Genomic DNA, 24,003 nt, shown 5'->3' with positions numbered 1-24,003 from the left:
GCTCTGTCGAGTCGTTTTCTTTCATTTAAGTACAGCTGCCAGAAATACACGCAAACTATTTTACTCCAACAGTACTTTGTGTTCTTACAATCCTGAACTAATTTTGAAGGAGAGGGAACGACCATGTACATTTGATTTAGTGATCAAAGTCATTTTCCTTGTTCCAAGAGAGACTTATGGGTCTATGTGACTGCATTTACTCATTAGTTGGGTTTCATTTGTAGGGATGCAAAGGCAGGAAATGAGAAAAGAACATAATAAACAAGAGAAAACTCACTCTTCTTATTAAAGATCACATGTGCCACAGTATTAGGTCCAGAGTCTAGTCTATAAAATGGTTCTACAGACAGATGTTAAAATCACGGACCCCCTTCTTCAGAACGTGGTGATCATTAGACAGAACTTGTGAAAAGATTAGGATATATGTCCATGCATGAGTGTGTGTGCGTGTGTGTGTGTAAGTATGAGTGACACCCAGAGGGAGGGTGTCAGTTGGGGGGAGAATGGCAGTCTTTGATGTGTGATTTGATGGTTCTGTAAGAGTGTATTTTTGTAAGTTTGAACCCTCAGAGCACAGCTGTGTAGACTAAACACATCCTTGCGCATCAGTGTCATGCTGGTGTGTAAGTGCGTGTGTCTGTGTGTGTGTGTGTGTGTGTGTGTGATGACTGAACTCCGAAATCTGACGGGATATTCATCTCAAAGTTATGTATATCTGTTGCGTAATTGTGGAGGAGTTTCTTAAAACGATGAAATATCTGTCTGTATGAAAAGCTCTTCGTGAAAACTGAGTCCATCTGGGATAGTTATGAAATCTCTGCATCTTCCAGCCACGTCTGCCCTTTGTCCTCTTTTTGCCCATATCCTTCTATGGTGGAAGTTAAGAGCTCATGGAAATAATAGGAGAAGCCAAGAAATACCAACCTCATCTCTGAAAGAACAGGCTGTTGGAATGCCAACCCGAGGAATGTATCTGGCTGATTTAGTAGATGCAGTATCAGAGATCTGGCATGTTAATTAAGTACAATATTTCAATCCTTTCACGAGGGGGCACTCAAATGTGCAGTGGACAAGCTGAACTGCTGCAGGCCTTTGTCTATCGATTCAGTGCAAGATTCGCTCAGTAAAAAAAAGACGTGATCTGAGGGAGAAATCTCTAGTAGAAGGCTTATTGAAGTGGAAAAGGCCTGAATAAGCAATTTAAAGGAAGCGTGCTAGACAGGCCTCCTGCATTCAGCTGGACAGGAAGTTGCCGTTGTAATGCCAAGTGCCATACACCTGTAACATACATCCAGTGACTGACTCAAACCAAATAGAGCAGCACTGTGTACATCTCAATACACAATCTATGCATATACACAAGGACAACTATTACTAAAGTCTGTTCAGATCTAAAGAGTATCAATCATGTTTTTAATTTTTTTTTTTTTTTGATGGGAAGCCCTTTTTTTTAACTACCCAAAATAGAGGCCTCTTCTCTCCTCTCTGATTCCCTTATTCTAAGCAGAAAAATAAAGATCTCAGTAAACACTGAGGCAGACGCTTGGGGTTTTAGAATGGGGAGAGTGAAGAGGTTCTGAATTTTTTCCATCATCTGTTTTTCTGCTTTGTGTGACTTACTTTTTCTGGGCTCTCATCCGACTGCTGCCTCCGTGTCTCCGATTTCAAATCAATGGAAAGTCAACAGCCTTTCGATGGTCCGAAGAGATTGTGCGTTCATTTAAATGAGCCCACTGACGGAGCATTTTGTCTAAAATGAGCATCTGTCTAACTCCTTTTGAATTATTTTTGGAGACGTTGGAGACACAATGGTTGTGAGATATTAAAATGAAGTAGGCAGGAAGCAGTTAACTTGATGTCATTTTTCCACTACCACTTCAGAATTGGAACTAAGCTTGGACTGGAACCAAGCAGTCTGACGGCCTGGTTCCTGATTTATTTTCAGTCCAAGAGGGGACCCAGAAAAGGAAATGTTCTTCTAGTAGCTAGTCTGCTCTTTGAATACTTAAAATGTATATTTAAAAACACTACTTTGCATAACAACCACCCACAACAGTCTTGCCATCTGTATGATAATGCGTTTAAACATCAGATATGAGCGCCTAGGAACCAAGCAGCGCTGAAAATGGCCTTGCAAAATTTCACAGTCGGTTCCATGAACCCCTGGAGCAAAGGAAGTGGAAATAAAACAAGAACCAGAAGCTTGTAAAAAAAAAGGTGTCATGAGAGAACTCTGTGTGTCATATTGATAGTTCTGCTCTCCAGGTTAAGAAGTACCATGGAGACTCTGTCAAGTTTCATCATTAATATTGTTGAGTAATAATGTAAGCAAAGGCAGCAGTATAGCTGTCATACTTCACTGCCCGGTTCATCTCTCCAGTGCTATGAAATATTTGGACAGCTGGGGCTATGTCTTGAAGGGGTCGTGGCCCCGACGTTTTGTTTAATGATTGGGTTTTTGATGGGAATTGATGCCCAGAATACACAGTCTGGTCTCTAATGGAGCCCAACGCACACTGACTGAAAACTGCAGATGGACACAGGCTGTTGCAGAACAAATAGAAACAGACCAAAAGGTTACACAATTCAAATATGGACTTGTTTGGACTGAATTCGACACTGTGTTTGTGAACGTGTGTGGGGTTTTTTTTTGTGTGTGTGTGTGTGTCATTGACCCTGGGTGTGCTCCTCTTCACAGGGTACTCTCTCTGTCTGGGTAAATCCTACTTCTTCCGTTTTAACCACCCAGAGGAGGCCAGCCGAATGAAAAGCATGCTACCCCAAAAGAGTCCAGTGTCGCCCTTGGTGTATAGCACCGGTAAGTTATCTAGACTCTCATTCCAAATTTGACAAATATATTTTTCCAAAATATTTCCAACATATTCTTTTCCAGTATTTCCAAAATATTCTTTGCTCCTTCTATGCATCTGTCCCACTGCTGTTCTAGTCTTCCACACTCCCTCGTCTTGTTATTCTACCTTATGTTCCAAACCTCAGGCGGTGAAACCACAAAGCTGTACACATATACTTCTCCATACACGTCTCTTACAGTCCTATACCATGTCCACCACCACCATGGAAAAACCTCTGTGTGTGTGTGTGTGTGTGTGTGTGTGTGTGTGTGTCTGTCTGTCTGTCTGTCTGTCTGTCTGTCTGTCTGGATTAAGTTACGGGTAGCAATACTACTCCCCCTCCCCTCTCCACAGGTGTGTGTTATCTGAGACAGTCACCTCTGTCAGGAGTCACTAGGCTTTTGATGTTACTCACAAGCTAAACCATTCTTTAAGGGTGTGAATTTTTTTTTTTTTTTATTGCCTCCCTCTCAGAGAAACACACACACACACACACACACACACACACACACACACACATATTCACCTTTGCACAGAGTTTGTAAGGCTTGTGGAATTTTCTCCCCCCATCCTGCATGCAGATGTGGTCAGCTGTTGCCATGGTGATTGATGTGTTTGAGTGAGGTGCAGAGCATGTGTCATATATCACTGTTCTTCACTCTCTCTGTCTGCATCTGCAGACAGCTGGAATGTGCGTACACATAAACAAACACAGAGCCTGCTTACACAGAGCCTATAACGTACAACAGAACTAAGAAAAGCACACATACCCACATGTATACATTCATGGTCTCATTGTTTTCTCTCGTAGCCCTTGTGAAGGTAAAGGTTAACCACAGTGTTGCTATCTGTGTGTTCTGTTTGTCTGGGTTGAGTCAGTCCTTTACAGCTCACTCACATAGCTCTGTTGTGAAGATTAAATCGCCCCATGTATGGCATGAACAGACTGCTACAGATGTGTGTGTTTGTGTGTGTGTGTGTGTGTGCATGCCTCTAACTCAATGACCTAACAAACTCTTCTGATAGCTCTGTTTCTGCTCTATTTCCTCTGCCCTATACAAGGCTGAGATCACTCTCTTAATCTTATCTTGTGCCTCAAATTTTCATATAGATGCATGCACACATACACATACACATACACACACACACACACGCACGCACATCTCAGAGTGCTTGCTGTAGCCGTTGTGAGTTTCAGCTCTGTCGTGGTATTTGTGGTGTCGCAGTTTTCCTTTGTGATGCGGCTGATGTGAGATATACTTTGACCTCTCAGTGTTGGTACATGTTGGCATGGTCTCTACTTACGCCTGTGAAGCATAGACACAAAACAGATGAGAAGCATCAGTGTGAATCGCAAGGGAGTCCAACAGGCTTCAAAGCAGAGAGCACACAGTGTTCTGCTGTCCGTCTTTGCTCCAGTCAAAACACAGGTGGACTGAAATATAGAAAGGAGAGAGAGGAGAATTTGAGAGAATATTTTATATGACCCCTGTAACAGCAGAAATGTGTGTGTGGCTGTATGTGTGTGTGAGAGAGAGAGGAAGAGAAAGAGAGAAAGGGAAAGGAAGTGTGTTACTCTTTCGGATATGTTAAAAAAAGAAACATTTTCCTCAGATTGGACGGTGGGTGGTTCAGTTGCTATTTCTAAAAGCATGAATTGCTATGTGTGTTTGTTTTGGGCACAGAGCATGGCTTAAGACATTGGATCATTTCAAAGCAGAATTTGGTTGTTTCCTTTGAGAAGTTCATACCAAGCCTTTCTTAGGTCAGACTAGTCTCAGGTGTGTTTTTATGGCCAGGCTGTCTTTCCCCCCCCAGATATTATTAAAGTAATTTCAGGAGTTAATGAAGGCTAACTAGACTGTGAGGTAAGTTTTTCTGATGCTAACTAAGGAGATTCGCATTCTTCAGATGGTATGTAATGTTGAAATGAAGGAGCGGGTCGTGAATCATGCTTACAGATGTGCAATTTACAGACTGAGTTTTGGAAGAAAGTTACACTTTCGATGAATGCATGCTTTTTTTCCCCCCTCTCACTCACAGACTATCTGAAGTTCAGCAGTGACTATAGCCATGGTATCGGGGGTTCCAGCCCTAGGGGCATGCGCTCTGCGTCAGAGCTTCGGGAACTGATGGACACTCTGCAGAGAAAGAAATTGGCTTTGGAGAACAGTTTGCGTACCAATGGGGACAGCAGCCCCTCCTACTTCAGCATGACACAGTCCCCACCCACCACACCCAACCCTTTGTCACCTATCACCTGCTCTAGCCCTGCTTCATCCTATCAGGATCAAGCCAGGAGGCTATATAGTTCTGAGCGCCCACCCCTATCTGTTAAAGTTCCCTCCCACACATCCACCAGCATGCCTCCCTCACCACGTCGATCTGACCCTCGAGAACGGGAGATGTCTTTGCCGCAATCACGTCCCATAACACGAAACCAGTCCCAAGACAGTCTGCTCCTGTCGACGTCTACAGATGGTCGACGTGCACCGAGTTCTGGCTCCCTTCTGTCCATGTGGAATGGCTCCTCTTCCACGGTGGGCGATTCTCTCCCCCCTACACCGGGGGGCGGTAGCGGGGCCGCCAGCATGCCCTCCAGCCCTCGTCTAGCCCGCAGGCATCAGTCTCATGATTCGAGTCGTAACGGTTGCTTGGAGCCCACACCGCGTCAAAGGAAGTACTCGGCCGGCTCCCTCACCGGTATGGGTACGCACAGTCGCTCTCTGCCCCGTCTCTACCGGCCTTCCGAAACCCAACTCGTCCCCCTCTCCATCCTTCCACCCCGACGTTCCCTGGACAGTCACCCCCCTCGCCCCTGTGTTACACCCGAGCCTGGACAGCATAACGGGCATTCTGAAGTAATCTCCATTTCTCTGTCTACCAAACCGAAGCGCTCACCAGCTCCTCCTGATGTTACTGTGCCCTCTGGTGCCCCTACCAGTCCCAGGGTGGCCAAGAAAATGAGTCTGACCTCCAGTAGCTCATACTCAGACCTGGAGCGTCAGGTAGCCCGTGGACCTTCTCCAGCCCTGGAGGTGGGTCTAGGAGAGAGGAGGCAGTCTTTTGGGAAGGCTGGCTTGGGCCCACAAGGTGGCTTCAGGGAACGAAAAGGCAGCATCAGTTCCCTGAGTGGGAAAGAAGAGCTACAAGACTACCACCAGAGACAGAGAGATGAGCGTCTCAGAGAACAGGAGGTGGAAAGACTGGTAAGGAAAATCTTATCTCTTTCTTTTCCTTTTCCTCTCTCTTTCCATTGTCTCTCTTTCCACTGCGTAATCTAATTAATTACAGGTTTGCTGTCAGATCAACAAATCATGAAGATAGCTGTCCAACAAAAGCAGAGTTTGACAGGTTTGATGGGTTTCATTTTACACATTGTTATCTGTGACGAGAAGGTATTTAGACTTTCCTGTTGGTTAGCTGTTGGCCCGAAGGGCCTTAAGAGGAAGGCTAACAACATGGTGCTCCTGCGGAATTCAGGGTTCTGTGGGAGGTCAGGAAGGGAGAGGCCCACCTGTCTCCAAATTAATCTCTTTCTGGAGCTCACTCTCCCTGTCACATTCCAGTGACTTAGTAACTTGGAGGGTTGTGCACAGCGCAGAAGTAGTAAAGATGCAAAAACCCCCTCCCTGGAGTGGGTGTTGGGGAAGACCCAACCAGAGGTGGAGTTGCATGCCCTCTATTAATAGATAATCTTGAATTGCATCCACATTCATTGACTGTGGCCTCCCCAACACTGTCTCTTTGGGAGGCATACCGCGGAGGCAGAAGATGCTGGCAGCTTTCCCATGCTAACAATGCTATTCTTACGCTACAGCCGGTTTTAGTGGAGTTCAAATAGAAGGCAGTGCTGTTTGTCCGCTAGAGGTTAGGGAGGCCACCTGTAGCACCACCCAGCTGGGTTTAAGCCAGACCAAAAGTGAAGGCCGCTCACTCATTACCCATTACAGGCCTGTAGTTGTGGTGCTTTTTACAGGCTAGATTACAGGGTAAGGCTTTGGAGTGTAAATACTAGTGTATTGCAGGTGGAGAAGTACACACACACACACACACTCTCTCTCTCTCTCTCTCTCTCTCTCTCTCTCTCTGTCTCTCTCTCTCTCCCTCTGGCCCAAAAACACTCACTCAAAAATATGCTCTACAAGTGTGTACAATTATGCAGCAAGTCACTTTGGCAAATGTACACTCATACAAACTGTCCATACACACTGTGCTTACACACAGTATTCTGAATCATCATACACACTGAAATATATTCCTCCCCTCCACATTTTAAGACACACACACACAAATTGATGAAGTATTACTCTAGTGCACCACTCTGAAGACAAGACGCCTTCCCTTTCTTTGAGATAGATCGTGTTTACTCCCTCAGGGTGTGGAAATGTGAGAGCCCACCTACCCCCATCCACTGGGACAAAGCCTCAGTCACAGTTTCAAGGTTAACCCACTCACGGGGTCACGCACAGGACTTTCAGAGGGGTCACGAGACCTTGCGGTCTTTGAGTGAAAGACAAACATTGAGAGTGTATCTGTTGCACTGTCACTGTATTTGGACTCTTCCCTTTCCGTGTGCTCTCATCTCAAAAGCGAAAAGATGGTTTCTTTCAGGGTTGTTCAAACATGTCAGCTTCATGAAGTGACGGCGGATGAATTTTAGCAATAATAGGGCGAAAGAGAGAGCTGCTTTTAGGGTTGTTTACGTTGTCGACGTCCTGGGTTTCTGCACAGGGGCAGAAGAGTTTGTCGCCGTGATATCCCTCTCAGTAATGCACTGCGTTGGGATCGACCAGCTGCCGCATTGGGCTAGTGCGGAGTTGTGAGCGGAAGGATTAAATCACCCTTGCGCCTATATTTGTATATCCTCTTCTGTCCAGTGCCAGGACTGTTTTTGATGATATCCAGTTTCACTCTGGACTCAGTTACTATGAACTGGACCCTCAGTGCCACCTCAGTTCCTTTCCCACTCTCCTCTCCTCATCACTCTGTGCGTTCATCCATCCCACTCATCAGTATCCTTCTGTTACTAAGCCTGACGGGACTCCGGTTGAAGTCTGGTCGAGTCTTTTCATCGTCTCAAGTGCCCTATGTGTCATGTTATTTAAAATACCTGAGGTAGCGTTAGTGAGTGGTTTTTTTTCGGTCCGCTCTCCTGAATCATCGTGAAGTCCTCCGGTTGGGCTGATCATCATGCGCGCCCAGCCCCTGGCCGCCGGGGCTTTGAGTATGGTGAGTCAGGCACTCTCTCTAGCCGTGAGCTGGATCTCTGAATGTTTTGGGACTGTCACTTGATGCAGTATGGCGTAATCAAGGCCATGTGTCTTTTTCATGGAAGTTGCGAATGCAAAGCTAATATGGGGCATTAGACAGAGCAGTTTAAACGATGCTCTCTACAGTAGACTTGTAGACGCCAACTCGCCAAAGTTGAGAGTCAAGTGGATTTTATACATGAGAGCTTAAGAGGTTTGCACAGGCTATAACGCTGTGAAGATTGAGTTTCGGAGTGTGTGTAAAGATCTTTGGAGGGTTTTTAGCTTGTGTATTTGTATCATTATTATTCAGTTACTGCAAGGCTTTTCTCCCCTGTGAGTCAGACTTAGAGCCAAAGGCATTTTCAGGAAAGCCAGGCTCCTTAACCAAATCTCCTAAGTCTTTTTTTTTTTTTTTTTAAATAAAAAAAACTCTTGGATGGTCCTTCAGTAACTCACTCCACTGCCCAGGTTTAGTCTCTATCTGATAGTGGAGAACACTGAAATGGATTATGACCAGGTCCTTGGTAGCACTTTAAGGGTCTGTGAGAGAAGCTGTCATGTAGCAGTTTTGTGCTATTTTCTGGCTGGTCCCTGGGTGTGAAATGTGTTTGTTTATTGTTATGGATATTTGTAGAAATGTGTTTAAGACCTCAGCAAATAGATCCATCTGTATATCCAAGGTGAGAAATATGTATTTCTGGTATAACAATTCTAAAATTACAAAAAGCTTTTTTTTTTTTTTTTAAAGAATCCAGACTACAGTTGTTTGTTTTAGAGTAATGTCTTTCTCCCTCTTGGTTTTGTTTTGAAGGTATGTCAGGAGAGCACTGTTTAAATGTTATGGCAAAGCTCATGTCATTGAATTTCCCCATCTGTTATTTCTCTAATTCTCTCTGTCTTTATGTCTTTCTGTCTCCCTCTCCGTCTTTTAAGGAACGTCAGCGTCTGGAGACCATTTTGAGTCTATGTTCAGAGATGGGTTCAGCAGATGGGGAGAAGGGAGGCTCAGCTGTTGCTGACCTACAGAAAATCAATAAAGAGCTAGAGAAGTTACAGGTGTCTGAAGATGAGTCTGTTTTTTCCGACTCCATCAGCCTTGGTCCAGAGAATGGCTACACATCCAAAATCCGGGAATACCAGGCTACAGAGGAGCGCCAGGTTCGACAGCACCGTAGCAGAGACATCAGGGCAGAGTCCCCCTCGGTCGGGCTCCGCAACTCCGCCCCTTCCCCCTCACCTCGTCTTGTACGGACCAATAAGGTGGGCTCTCTACTATAGAATACTCTAGAAACAATGACGTTTCTTAAAGAGCTATGTAATCTGTTGTTTTTTTGCTCCAAGTGGTAAAGAAGAGAGTAGTGCTGATACTGTCTTATCTTGGATGTGTTTTTAATACCCTGAAGACCTTTATTCTTCAAACAGATTTGACATTTTGGTCTAATAAACTCCAGATTTAAAATACAAACGGCCAGCTGTTTAGAATGGCTATATAGCATCCTAATTTGAGTAATCTTGTTAGGTAATTGAATATTTAGTGAAAGCAGGCCATCTCCGTGCTGCTCATTCATTTGACCTTTGGAGAGGCCTCAAGTCACTTTGCTCTCCACCCTCCTCTGGCATGCGCACACAAACACACACACACACACACACACACACACACAAACACACACACACACACACACACACACACACACACACACATACACGCACACACACACACACACACACACACACACACATACACGCACACACACACACACACACACACACACACACATACATACACACGCACACACACACACACACACATACACACACACATACACATACATACACATACATACACACACACACACACACGCACACGCACACGCACACACGCACACACACACGCACATACACACACACACACACACACACACACACACACACACACACATACATACACACAAAAGATGGCGCAAAGGTAACCATACTTTATTCTGAGGCTTAATTTTTCCCATTTCTTTCCCGCTTCCTTTCTGTTGTATAATTTTGTTATTAGTTCTCACTCAGTTTCCTCTCTGCCTCCTCTTTCCGTTTATTGTCTCTCATCTCACTCTTTCTCTCTCTCTCTCTCTCTCTCTCTCTCTCTCTCTCTCTCTCTCACTCATGTTTACGCAGATGCACACAGAGCTGGTGCAGTTCATGAACACACTTCTTAGCATAAACTGTGATGAGCAGAGATAAACATCATTACCCAAATATAGAGAGGTCGTGAGCAGTGTGTTTGTGCTTGTGTGAGAGGGAGATTATGCACCAGTTCCTTCGCTAAACCACAACAGTGGAAGAAAAGTTGGCTTGCAGTGCAGCTTGCATTCAATTCACCTGTGCGTGATAACCAAACACACCTTTAAGTACACACACGTACACACAAACACACACGCGCGCACACACACAGCGAGGGTTGCAATGTCATCTCCCCCTCTGTGTGCATTCCTCAGTGCTTGCATTTGACTGGAATTTGCTTTATTGGAAGCACAGGTCAGCACGTGGCCAATAAAACTTAATATAAACAATCCCTGTTGCCACGGGTATTAAAACCACGGATAAATGATTTTTTTGGGGGGTCATTTCAGAATGTAGACTGGCTCCAGTCCCTTGAAACCGAATAGGATCTGCCCGGTATCGACGAGATATACTCGATATTTCGGTAGGTTTTCTTTCTCAGAGCTTAGATATGAACGCAGCTGAGAGCAGGCAAGGCATGTGCGCACCAAAGTGAGTGCGTTTATTAGATTAAAGAGCTTCAAAAAACACACAGACAGCTGGCTGCTATCTTGGGGCTTGGTTAGTGGGCCAAAGACGACCCAATCCTAAACCCCAGTTCTTACCATCAAGCCTGTCGTTGATCGTAGATCATCATACAGTCCTCACATTAACAGTCATTGCGGTTTAATGATGAGAAAAATGAAGCGTCTTCCAGTGTTTTTATAAGCCAGCCTTTTTTTGTTTTGTTTTGTTTACAGATGAATATTGTGAATTGTTATTGTGTGGTATGGTTAACAGACTCCTGAGGAAGATCTACAACTGAAGCAGGAGGTGACACGGATAGAGGAGGAGAGAATTCAGGTCCTCAACAACATGGAAGAGCTGGAACAGAAGATCAAAGACCTGGACAACCAGATGGATGAGTCTGTCAGAGAGGTAAAAAGGGGTGACGGGGAAACTGGAAACTTTTTTTTTGTCTTTTCTTTTTTCGCTTCTTCTTCTCTTCTGGACTGTTTACAGATCAAAGAATTTCTGCAACTTTGCACTGACACACCACTGAGTGAGTCTTGAGTTTTCAGAGAAACCAATGATTAATTTAATAGCATGCGGGAAAGAGCGAGAGAGAGAGAGAGAGAGAGAACGTCTTTGTGTTAGAGAGCACACGTGCTGAAAAAGGCTTTTAAGGTGGTGATGTAAAATAAAGCTACGGCCGAGCAAATCTGCTCGTCTGAGCTCAGATCTCCTCCTTGTCTCTTTCTCTCTTGTGATGTGACTGTTAAGGGCTCTCTCTCATTGCTGCCAAGTTTTCATACTTTCCAGTTCTGCCTGATTATCTGAGTATTAAACAATTATGTGGCGTTCACAAAGGCCAATGTCCGAAGTAACAGAACACGCTGCCGAATGTGTTCGTACTTTGTCAAGCTCTATCCATTACCTCTCCAAACACCTGATCAATTATGCCTTCAAGCTTATTGTACAGCTATCAGAAGTCTCTCATAGTTGCTAAATTTACCGAACCATTCGCAATTCATTTACCCACTCCAGACTTGGCAGCCAGCACTTTTACAAGATTCAACTACTTAATAGGTTCAGAATGTGGAAACCTTAGTTTTACTGATGTGAAATTAGGCACAGCTAGTTTCAGTAAATTATATCACTCTGTGGTTTAGTTACAGACTGTGATCTCACCCCCAGTGTTAGAACAATAGCTGCAGTCATAACTGCCTCCCTTCATTTACTGATGAGTCCGTGTGGATAGCGAGAGATATGAACCTAGCATAGAGGATGGAATATGTGAGAACTGGTTGTTTCAGAAATTGAATTACAGCCATGATGATGATAATGAAGGTGTGTCTGTGTGTGTGTGTGTGTGTGTGTGTCTGTGCGTGTGTGTGTGTGTGTGTGTGTGTGTGTGTGTGGTCTAGATGGAGGTGGAACGTGCTCTTCTGGAAGGGGAGCAGGACTCTGAGATGGCTCAGCTCCAGCAGGAGAAGGAAGCCTTAGAACAGCTCAATGATAAGATGGCTGAACTGGAGAAGAAGGCGCAGACAGAAAAGTCTGAGGTAATTAGACACATTCTAATATGAATCAAAACCTCTCAGTGGGTTTTGAACCAATTTGACCTCTATCTGTTCTCAAGGTGAGTGCCAATGTATATCAATATATATTTACACACATGCCCACCCTGCATTGTGGTACACTCAGCCTAAGCCCATTTTCCCATGTGCACACACACACACACACACACACACACACACACACATACATATACACACATACACACACACACACACACACACACACACACTGTTTGGCACTGTCAGTGGTCAGCCCAGGTGATAATCTCCACCCTATCCGCTTCACAGCCTGTCAGCTTCAAATATACCTTCCTAGAGCTTAAGCTGGATGTAGCAGTGACCCCATCCACTGGCTCTGTCTCCATTTACGCTGCTGTAGAAAGAGTGTGGTGACTGGAGCTGAGATGGCAGGTTTGGCACCCGTGGCCTCTCCCATCCGTAAGGGCGTGTTCAGAGTTGCTTCCTGTGTCTTCCACTTACCCCCAGCAACTGTCATACACACTAAAACTCACAGCTATGCTGCTATGCTAGAACCTTCACTCAGAGAGACATGAGAATGACAGAGAACATATGATAGAGGGTGTTTGGAAGATACTAGCTGTAGCTGTTAGATTAGAGACTGGTGTTTATGAAGTACGTCGGCTTAAAACTGTTTCGGTTTTGACATCAGATTATGAGACAAGGACAAGAACCTTCATCTTCTTTGGTCACGTATAACTTCATATATTTCTTCTCGTTTTATTTCCACCATACGTGTAACACCTTCATAACTGTCATCCTGTGTGTTCCATGTGTCCTGCTGCTGCTGGTCCTAATGTAGTAACTAACACCCAGCCCACTCCCTTCCCCAGCACTAACGCTTCTGTCCTCTATCTCTCTGTCCACCCCATGTGTGTGTCTGTGTGTGTGTGTGTGTGTGTGTGTGTTTACGTGTGTCTTCGTGGTGCCGTGTAGGACAAAGCCCTCCTCGATGCTGAGAGGGTTAAGGTAGAGAAGTTGGCAGAGCTTGTGTCTGAGCAGAAGAACCAACTTGACACCTGCCCAGAGGCACTGAAGGAACAGCTCCAACTCCAGCTCTCCAGGGTCAGTAACATAGGCCCCTCCTCTTTCCTATTAACCTGTTTCCTGCCACTCCTTCCCCTTACTTGCACCGCCTCTTCTTGTATCCGCGGCAACGATTGGCCGTCCTTCTCCTCAAACTTTCAGTATCTCCTGCGTACTGGTTTGAAACACCTTTTTTTTCTCATTCCGCAAGGGACTGCTCGTGTGGTTTGTGGCTGTATTTGCATCCCCCTTCGTGACACTTGCTGTCTCCGGCTGGTTTCAGGCTCTGTCGCCCTGGGGCTTTTATGTTGCTTGGAGTGCTCGGAGGTTATGTGGGCCATTTGGAGGTTAAGAAGAGGTTAAATGCTGAGATCAGAGGGAGCTGCTACGCTTGGTTTCTGAGGTTATGGAGAAACTGGGCAGTTGGTGATGAAACCCATAAGTATGTTTGGCATGACGGTCACTGTCAGGGTTAGGTCAAATGACCGCAGTGTTTGTATGTTGCTGACTTTCATCTTATGTGGTATGCGGTGGGTTGATTTATTTGAAGTTCACAGGTCACGAGGGAAAGTTGTAGAACTTGCTCTGTCTTGATTGGCATCCGGGAGAGGCTTGGGGGGTAGGGGGGGAGGCTGCTTGATTATGGCACTGTTTGGCTCTTCTCCAGATGTGAAATTCGAATCTCGTGCCTCGTCCCAGGGGACAGGGGAGGCGGAATGAAGCATGGTTTAGTCAGAGAGTGTCTGGCTTCTTCGGCATTGACAAACTTCCTTGGAATGTTTGAAGACATCCTCAACTTTGCCAGCAGCATTTGACATGTAATTTAGACTGGTCCCAGTTCAAATACAAACAAGCTCCGTGCCTAACCAACCTGTGTGTGGGGATGTTACGATGTATCCCTCAGGATGCAGAGGTGCTGGAGGTAGAGACGAAACGATTTGAAGATCTGGAGTTCCAGCAGCTGGAGAGAGAGAGCCGCCAAGACGAGGAGAAAGAAACTCAGACCCAAGAACTTCTACGCGAGATTGCAGAGTACCAACGCAACACAGTCACGCGCAAGGTAAGAATGTAGCATGTTTGTATGTGTTTGTTTGTGTTCTCTCGATTATGTATCATAATGTTGGCGTTTTAACACAATATGTTTTTAGGAGAGACTCTTGACTCTGAAGAAGCAGACGGCTCAGATAACCCAGCAGACTCAGCGAGAAAAGGAAAGCTTCTTGAAAGAGAAGAGTAACCTTCAGATGATGCTGCAGAGGGTAAGCGTGCGGGTCGCTAACGTCCATAAAACAAGATCACCGATACATCCAGGTTGTTTCTAAACATAAACAGGTGCATTTTATATTTACTACAGCTGCCATGTTGGGACCTGATTTTGTAGCTTTAAGACTTCTTTTTGTTTTAGGAAAAGGAAAAACTGGCCAGTCTTGAGAAGAAATATGCTGAACTGACAGGAGGTCATAGTTTCCCAGTCAGTCCCATTAGTATGAAGGAGGTAAGAGGGAAGGAACCAGTTACATTCATTCTGTGTTTGTGTGTCAGTCCACTTTGGTCTGTATTACTCTCTGCTCTTGCATATGGAGTTACACATGATGTGTCAGCTCAAACTGTAGCACGTTTTTCCCTACCTGAGAATACACATTCTGTACCTTGGTAGTACTCGCTATAGTACACTGCAGCACTGTGTGCTGCCTGGACTATAATGAGTGGTAGTATTTTGGACTTCTCTTGCTTTCCTCATCATCTCCATTCAAGGACATGGAGAATTCGACAGGCTAACCTGTGTTCGTATGTATCTTTACTGTCTCCCGCTGGTAGAGTGTAGAATCACAGGGCCGAGGGTTTTTTTTTTTTTAATCATAGAAATAGGATCTCTTTCACTGTCCCTCAGGATGGCTCCTCATTGGCTGATGTGTGTTTGTCTCATGGTGACTCCTCCCAAGCCAATAAAGCTCTCTCTGTGTTTCCTGCCGATCTCGTGGCCATCTCTCTCTTCTCCTCTCTTTCCGTGAAGAGCGCTGAGGTATCTGTACCTTTGCTATCATTGCATGGTCTGTCCGACTCTTCCTCAACTACAACTACGCTGATAACACTCTTAACGCTCTTAATTCTGTCCAAAACGGTCACATTCATCAATCCACCTATCACACACTTTAATAGATTCGCTTTGTAAGCTATACTCGATATCCTCTTTGTTGAATCATACAGTACCAGTAACCCTATAATAAATTCCTTTGACTGAATAAAGTTTTGTCGCTGTGTCTCATAATTGTAAACTTTCTAACATGACTTGCTATGGCGTTTTAACCTGGCTGGATGCGTCCGTGTCCTGCTTTGTCTAACCCTCTTTATCCCGTCTTCTCTCCTCTTGTTTGTCTTCATGGTCTGCTCCACAGGGCTATGTCACAGTCAGTGAGATTAATGAGCTCTACTCTCAGCTGGGGGTAAACCCCACCTCAGCTCCCCTCCCTGACCCAGCCAAGCCCTCCCCAGAGGCCTCTGAGCCTGAACAAGAGTCTAGTCTTGCTCCTGAAGAAAACACCTCCCCACCAGGAGAGGACGAGGTGTGTGAGTGGGACGTTGTCTACGTGTGTGTGTGTGTGTGTGTGTGTGTGTGTGTGCGTGGGAATAGACACAGCATGTGCATCTTTGTTGGATGCCAATTTTTTTATTTATTTATTTTTTTAACTTTAGGTTAGTGTGAGTGGGTATAGCGCCTGCTTGAAGGTACCTCTCGTCCTTTGGCTGTCAGCCCACTATGATTATTGTCCAGCTTTTCTGACGCTTGTTATCTCAGGGTTGGACTCGTAGTGTTTTGCTCAAGCAGGTGCACATGCAAGCGGGTGCAAGCATTTCAATATGTTAGGCAATATTTCTCGCTTCCTCTCTGCTTTCTTACCCCTCTGTCCTATCTTCTCTCTTTGTGTCTAAGTTTTGTAGCTCTTCTTCTCTAGCGGTCTGTTCTGTCTCCCGCTCCTCCACCTCCTCTTCTTCTTCCTCCTCTGTCCCGCTGTGTTCTCGGCCAGTCTCAGCCAAACCCGTCTCCGTGCACTGGCCTGAGGACATGGTGACTTATGTCAGCCCCTCACCTCCCCCCGACTCTCCTCCACCTCTCCCTGCCAAAAAACACCGCCGTCACAGGCAGGTAAAGAGTGTCTGAAGACCATTTGTGTATGTGGGGAAAGCTCCATGTGTTTCGGTGCAGATTGTGATTGGTTATAATTGTGCGTGCGATCTCAGCACTTCCGCACTCTAGAGGAAAGAAAGAGATTGGGCAAAGAGGGCGGAGCACACTTGAGCGACACGCTGCCGCGTAAGAAGACCCAACCCACCGTCAGCCCGCAGTACAACTGTGCCACTCTTGGCCGCAATGTGATGTCCAAGGTAAACACGCAAACAAATAAACACACAAACATTCGCATGTGTATAGTGTAGCAAACTGTCACTGACTGGGATTTTCTCATTTCAGTCTCATTTACCACTGGCCCAAAGCTCCAGCTGTAGCAGCGTGTTAAACCGAGTCCTCACCGTCTCCCCTAAAGACCCAGATTCACGACGCCTGCACAAGGGTAAGGGTCTCCACAGTACTCTACAGACACACACATACACACACACACACACACAGAGAAAGAGTGTATGATTTAATACTGTATCTTTACTCTTTGTTCTCTCTTTGCGGCCTCCCCAGGAAAGTCTAAGACAGGTAGGGCGGCGTGTGACCTATCAAATCACACAGTCGCGTGATTTGCATTGCAATGATATTATATCATAACTTTATGAAATTCAACCCTCTCAGTCCCTGTGGTGTTACTGGGCTCCTCGATGTAGCAGAGGATCTGTCTGTCAACTCATACCGATCCCAAAACTACAGAGTGTCTTTTGGATTTATGGTCATTGCAATGGGATCTCCATGTAGCTCATGTTAGTGCATGAACGTAGTTGGATGTTTTTAAACTTCTCATTTCTTTTTCTTTTTTTTTTTTTCTCGTGGGATGTTGTTTGGTTGGTACAGGATGGTTCTCTCATGCATCGCCCTTTGAAAAGCTCGGCATTGTCTTTCCCCATGTGTTTTTTAGCTTTTGAACTTTCCCTGCATGTCTTCATTCAGTTTCACGTGTGCGCAAGTTCTCCTTATGTTTTCTTTCAAAGTTGTTTTTTTAATTTAACTTTTACAACCCCATTTCTATAAAAAGCAGTGTGTCCTGATCTTGTTAAATGTGTTTATTTGAAGCAGATGCAGGGACGAGTGATTTAAATACTTTGAAAGTCATTTTAGTCGCCGTTCCCTGTGCTGTGAGGACAAATTATTCCTCTGAATCCCTCAGTGTCCTGGGCATGCACACCCTGAGTCATAATTTTCAGATGACTACTGTGACATCAGATAGCCTGCACTTAGCAGCGTGCCTTGTTTCCTGTCAGCCCCCTATCTCTATCACAAGATCTCTCCTGTCACGACCGAGAACAACGCGTAAATCAAAGAGACGTTAGCGTAGGTTAGGGCCCAGAACCCTTTCAATGAAACAGATTCTATTGTTTTGGGGGGGTTTTTTTTCCTATAAGGTTTTTTTTTTGAAGGCCTCTTAGCCTTTAGACTGATGGGATAAGGTAGTCTGCGGTGACTCGTGTGTATCTGGGCGGAGAATATTTGGCTATATTTATTTGTTTGTTGAGATAATGGAGGAATGTTAGTTAGAGGAGAGACAGGAAATGCTCTCTGCCTGGTAAAGATGAGTAGTTTTGTCCTGTTTGTCAACACGCTACCTACACGTCCCAATGAGGACACCCAGTCAGGTCTTGATAAGGTGAGTGATGGCAAAGATATTCGCAGTGTTTCTGTGTTTTATAGATTTTTGAGCTTTAAGTCGTTTTTAAGATGTGCTTTAGAGAAACTCCAGGTTGGGGTATACAGTAGTAGAGTGGTTTATCAGTGACGTCCCCAGGGCCAGGTCATCAGTGGGGCGTGTCCGTGCTCGGGTCCACATTAGCAGATGCTATCAGTTAGTTCCCGCACTGTCTCACATCCGCTAGGTTGAAGCGGGCAGGCTCTTCCACACATTAAACGCAGCTTTTCAAAGAATCACATCTGTCTCGGCAGGAGAGGTTACAGACAGAAAAGCATATTTAATTTAGTTTTACGCGCGAGGAATGGTCTCAGCGCGTAGGCTACAGTTGTAACAGATTTGGGAGAAGCCGTACGCCTCACTGTAGCGGTTAGCCTTTGCTGTTCTCTGAGGTTTGGTTTGGGAACATCGCTCCACAGTGGCTGATCTGTGTGAGCAGATAGAGGGGCCTCAGGCTGAGCTGGACAGCAGTCAGCCAGCTCTGAGCGAGTCTGGAACTAGCCATGGAGAACAGGCTCCTGGGAAAAGTGCTCCACATACAGCAGGTAACTGTGTGCCTGCTCAGAGACAGGCATGTGGATGTGTCTGGGACTGCTTTCTGTTTGTGGTCTGTGTGATGGTCGGAGCTCTGAAATGCCTGTCGTGTCTTTGTAGACTCTATTGTCTTCTTATGTTCACTCTCTCTCTCTCTCTCTCTCTCTCTCATTCTTTCTTTCTTTCTTTCCTTGTTTAGGACACAGTCAGCAGCATGTTGGAGAGGATCCCAGGCAGAGGCTGAGTGACTTGAACAGCCGCGCTGCCTCTCAGTCTAACGTCTACCTGGACTCTTACGGTTACCACGACAACGGCCACGCCTTCGACACGCTGAGCGTGGACAGTTCGGACAGCATGGAGACCAGCATCTCTGCCTGTTCCCCTGACAACATCTCCAGGTGAGTGAGGCCCCATTAATCAGGGTTCAGTACCTTACTTCCAGCTTCGCTGTGCATTCCATACACACTTTTCAGAGCCTACAGAGAGTAGTACATACTGACCTCATGAAGTCATGGTAGTTTTGTGCACTTTTTATCTCTCATAATCTGAAACAGTACTGCAGGAGCTGCCCTTTTATGGTTCTTGTCGAATAAAGAAAGGGATGAGGGAACGATAGAGTGAGAGAGGATGGACAGAGAAAGAAGGAGTGAGTGATGTTAGGGGATTATTGTAGAGAACGTTCACAACTCCAGTTTGAGATGATTGGGTGACAGCAGCCGGAGAAAATGGAAAGCGACGCCTGAGACTTTGCTGAGATCATCGAGTCGAGTGGCCTGTTATGTTTATGACTGTGGAAGTGTGTGTGCACTGGCACGTGCACCTCAGGCATCGGTGTGGTTCCCGTGTGTGTGTAACGCGAGTGGTGCACTGGACAAATGTTTAGTGTCAGCTGAACTGCAGGGCCACAGTACTCCTGAGAGACAAGGCACGCAGGGATCCAGGCAAGGGGAGAGAGAGAGAGAGAGAGAGAGAAAAAGAAACGTCATGTACCGGGATCCAGGCAGGCCTCTCAGGAGAGAGTACAACTACAGCCCCCTCCTCACCTCCACCCCGGGGAAGAGGGGCGATCGGATTACAGTGAGAGGAAACCGATTTACAATTTTTTTTTTTCCCCCCCTCGCTTTTTGAATGTAATCAGCAACAGAGCGCGCATTTTCTGTACTTGGCGGTTCATTGTGCGGTTCTGCGTGGTCTTGTTCAATCCGATGGTTCTCTGCTCTGTGGGTTCTTGAGTGGATATGACCTCTGTTCATCCTCAACACCGCCGGTAAGAAGCTATTACCATTAAAAAAAAAACATCCCTGGAGAGATGTTACAAACAGAGAGCAACAGTACCTGAGTAATCAGAAGACGAGATAAGGATGAAGAGCGAGGGATGAGGAAAGAGTGTGAAGGAGAAGAGTGGAGTGAAGGAGGACAGTAATGTGATGTACAGATGGAAAGCCATGTGTATATGGTAAGATCAGATGGACGCTGGGCAGGAGAAAAGAAAGAGAGATGGATGGAGAGAGGATTTGACAGAAATATATACAGTTATTTTCAGCCGTTCCACATTTATTGGAAAAACGGCACGATACACTGTGTTTCTGCAACAGTAACGTCTTAACGTCGGTTTGGACGGTCATACAATCTGATTGTGTGTTTATATGTGTGTGGGCAGTTTCAGAAATGTGTTTTCATTTTTTTGCGTGTTGGAAAGTAAACAGTGGTTACTCAAAGCCTCATTAGACTGGATTGGCGCTAAGGGTTCCGGATTTATTTTGAACGATATCAATCAATAGTTCCTCACTATGAATGCAAACAGCTGTAGAGAGAGTTCATTAGAACTTTGTGAATTAAAATTTGGCCAAGTCAGAATGAGAAAAATATCAAACCGTTCTGAGAGCGGATGGAAATCAGCAGCACAGCTTGAATGATATTCAGCATCAGGAGTGTGGATTTGTCCAGGCTCCAGTCAAGACTCTTTATCAGTAGAGCAGTTTCAGAGGGTACTCCTTCAGTCACCCGGCTCTCAGAATTAACCGTTCAGCCTCGGGATTTGGCGGAGATCCGGATTATGTCCCTGTCTGGTTTGGGTACTGCCTTTCCGAAGCAGTTCAAAGTGAAGATCTCTGTTTAATGTTTAGAAACACATCTGTTGACAGAGTTACATGCATTTACTGGACAGTGTTGTGGAGGAGGAATACCAGAAAGAGACCACTTAGTGGGACAGAGTTAAGCAGAAGTGGGGTGGGCTGGGTGAGATGGCTGTTATGGTTGGAGAGGAGAGAGATGGAGAGAGGGCTTTGGGGGAGAAAGTGAGGGATTGAAAAGGGGTGGAGCTACTCAGATGTCTTCCTTGTGTGTCTTTTGAAGTTGAAATGAAAGCATCAGAGTCTCTCTCTCTCTCAGCCCTACTCTTAGGCTGGCTGCCTGGAGTTTAATGCGTTCCAGCAGTGACCAGTCTTATTGATTCCTGCTGTGCTGAAAAACCAAGTAGAGTGTGTGTGTGTGTGTGTGTGTGTGTGTGTGTGTGTGTGTGTGTGCATGTCTGTGTGTCTGTGTGCGTGTGTGTTCTTACATTCTGAAAACTGAAGATATTTTTAAACTCCACTGGGAATTCATTTAGTTCCTGTAGAGTGTGATATTGCATTGTAGTATGCATGTGGGGGTTGCTGAGTTCTGAAAAGTAAATGGAATGTCTGCTCTCGTTCGTTACAAGCAGTGCCAGCACCTCCAACGTGGAGAAGATTGTGGAAATGGAGCGCCTCCTTCGGGAGGCGCAGGCCGAGAAGAACAGACTCCTGGAGCACAGGGTAATATATCCAATGTACATACCACCATGGATTCACAATTCAAATCATACAAATTCACCTGTGAATCCTTCTGAGACTCACTCACCCATAAACACTTCCGTATATTCTGGTAATGCATCGCACTGGTCTTTCTGTAACAGCCTGTTTACTCTGTTAGAAGTCTCTCACTCAGCCGTGAAGTGTGACAGATTTAGACAAGGCCATGGGAAGAGTGTGGGTAGGCACAGTCATTAGGACTAATGGACCTTTCTGAAGAACTCTTCATGGGATTCTGTTCCAGACTTGATTGGCCATGACTGTGATTTGGCCGATCATGTCGGAATTTTTCGTTACACCGTTGATGTTTTTCCATGTTTGTTTACTTCCCTTTTGTTTTGTTTTGTTTTTTTTCTTCAGGAGAGGGAGATAGAGGTACGCAAGCAGGCTCTGGAAGAGGAGAGGAGGAGAAGAGAGGAACTGGAGAAACGATTGCAGGAAGAGACCAACAGACGACAGAAACTCATCGAGAGAGAAGTCAAACTCCGTGAGAAACAGAGAGCGCAGGTAAGAGAAAGAAGTCTTCATTTTACCAAGTCAGTAAATCTGATTTATTCATTTAAACCGTAACTAGCTGTTGCCATTTCAATCTATAATACCAAAATATTTGATCTTCGGTTCTGGGTTTTTTTTGGGCTTAGTCTCGACCCCTCACCCGCTACCTACCCGTGAGAAAAGATGACTTTGACCTTCGAGGTCACATCGAGTCCGCCGGCCACAACATTGAGACGTGTTACCACATTTCCATCACAGAGAAAACCTGCAGAGGTTTCCTCATCAAGATGGGCGGCAAGATCAAGACTTGGAAAAAGCGTTGGTTCGTTTTTGACCGAAATCGCAGAACCCTCTCCTATTACGCAGGTGAGAGCACAGAAAAGGGTTCAGTAACACTGCTGAATTGTGAGTGATGAGCTGTTAAATTGATTAAGGGCTTTTTTTTTTATTTCAGATAAACATGAGGCCAAACTGAAAGGCGTCATTTACTTCCAGGCGATAGAGGAGGTGTATTACGACCACTTAAAGAATGCTCATAAGGTATGCTAGTGTTACTTTAATTTAACTCTTCATTCAACACTATTTATTTGGCAAAGATTATGCATCACTCAAGTGCTGCCCCCTAGTGGTATGATTGTATAATTTCTCTGTGGATTTCCTTAGAGCCCCAATCCATCCCTGACCTTCAGTGTGAAGACTCACGATCGGGTTTACTACATGGTAGCTCCTTCCCCCGAAGCCATGCGCATCTGGATGGATGTCATCGTCACAGGGGCAGAGGGATACACACAGTTCATGGTTTAAGAGTCATCCTTCAGTCAGCTCAAAGGGATAGATGCAGGATTGTTACGTAAAGACTGAACTTGCTCTTCTGTCCCTCACTGGCCTCTGGTATCTCACACTATTTGAACAAATTTTGTATATTTTTATTATTTTGTCTTAAATGTTCTTTTGATAAAGAATGTTCTTATATATATATATATATTATGTCTTCACTAAACAATGGAAAAATGAGTGCCTTATTTCCGTATTACACTACATGAGTTTTTTACCTAAGAAAAAAAGAGGACTAACTGGTTATCCAATGAACAGTGGTTTCTGCATCACATGACTGAAAACAAGAAAAGGGGCTGAAAAAACCTTTTTTTATTTGTTTTGTTTTGTTTTTTTGTTTGTTTATTTTGTTTGTTTTTTTTTTGCTTACCGCTTTTGAAGCATTGTGCGTGTGAGTGCATGTGAGTGTCCCTGAGAATGAACGTATGTGAGTGCGGGTGTGTGAATGCATGTGCGAGCGTGTGTGCATACATGTGTACATGCAAACGTGTGCGTGCGTGCATGTGTTTGTGTGTTTGTGCGTGAGCAATCTGAGGTATTTGTGTCAGCGGGCCACTCTGAGTGTGTGGTCTTTTAATTATTCACCTCAGGGAGCAGATTTAATGGAGGTATTGACGGCACTCAGCTGTTCCTACAACTGCCAGAGATGAGAGAGTGAAACGAGAAGACCATATGCTGGTGTGTGTATGTGTGTATCAGAGAAGCTTTTGTACAGTGTATTATTCACGGTAGCCAAAGGTGCTGAGAGTTATGACTCCTCAAAACATTACTGACGGCTGAGCTACTCAGTCCAATCTCTTTGTCACTAAGGCGATATATTATTACACTAGTTTTGAGCTATTAAATAGATCCCATAGGATATATGCCCAAGATTTACAACATATGACAGATTATAACACAGAGTACAGCACAGATTATTTTGTAATTTGTAGTGTTTCTAGAATTATCTTGTATTAACCAGGTTATGCCATATTAATATGAAAACATTT

General features: G+C 45.1%; 1 protein-coding gene across 1 annotated transcript in view; it reads left to right on the top strand.

Annotated features, from left to right (window-relative positions):
• The window catches only part of phldb2b (pleckstrin homology-like domain, family B, member 2b), a 33,126-nt gene extending 10,051 nt beyond the window's left edge, over window positions 1-23,075 (top strand). Inside the window, exons 5-25 of the mRNA XM_030769014.1 lie at window positions 2,699-2,818; window positions 4,896-6,061; window positions 9,041-9,367; window positions 11,156-11,293; window positions 12,283-12,420; window positions 13,390-13,518; window positions 14,384-14,539; window positions 14,628-14,738; window positions 14,885-14,974; window positions 15,371-15,502; window positions 15,876-16,047; window positions 16,434-16,624; window positions 16,720-16,863; window positions 16,949-17,048; window positions 17,168-17,182; window positions 19,054-19,252; window positions 21,559-21,649; window positions 22,046-22,192; window positions 22,327-22,546; window positions 22,635-22,720; window positions 22,844-23,075. Of these exons, the coding sequence (XP_030624874.1) occupies window positions 2,699-2,818; window positions 4,896-6,061; window positions 9,041-9,367; window positions 11,156-11,293; window positions 12,283-12,420; window positions 13,390-13,518; window positions 14,384-14,539; window positions 14,628-14,738; window positions 14,885-14,974; window positions 15,371-15,502; window positions 15,876-16,047; window positions 16,434-16,624; window positions 16,720-16,863; window positions 16,949-17,048; window positions 17,168-17,182; window positions 19,054-19,252; window positions 21,559-21,649; window positions 22,046-22,192; window positions 22,327-22,546; window positions 22,635-22,720; window positions 22,844-22,984 (4,013 nt within the window). The 3' untranslated portion in view covers window positions 22,985-23,075. The remainder of the gene's footprint in view (window positions 1-2,698; window positions 2,819-4,895; window positions 6,062-9,040; window positions 9,368-11,155; window positions 11,294-12,282; window positions 12,421-13,389; window positions 13,519-14,383; window positions 14,540-14,627; window positions 14,739-14,884; window positions 14,975-15,370; window positions 15,503-15,875; window positions 16,048-16,433; window positions 16,625-16,719; window positions 16,864-16,948; window positions 17,049-17,167; window positions 17,183-19,053; window positions 19,253-21,558; window positions 21,650-22,045; window positions 22,193-22,326; window positions 22,547-22,634; window positions 22,721-22,843) is intronic.
• The last annotated feature ends 928 nt before the right edge of the window (window positions 23,076-24,003 follow it).

The sequence above is a fragment of the Chanos chanos genome, chromosome 3 (genome assembly GCF_902362185.1).
Source record: "Chanos chanos chromosome 3, fChaCha1.1, whole genome shotgun sequence".
Lineage (NCBI taxonomy): Eukaryota > Metazoa > Chordata > Actinopteri > Gonorynchiformes > Chanidae > Chanos > Chanos chanos.
The sequence above is the reverse complement of the archived record's forward strand: the minus strand, read 5'-3'. Positions and strand labels throughout refer to the sequence as shown.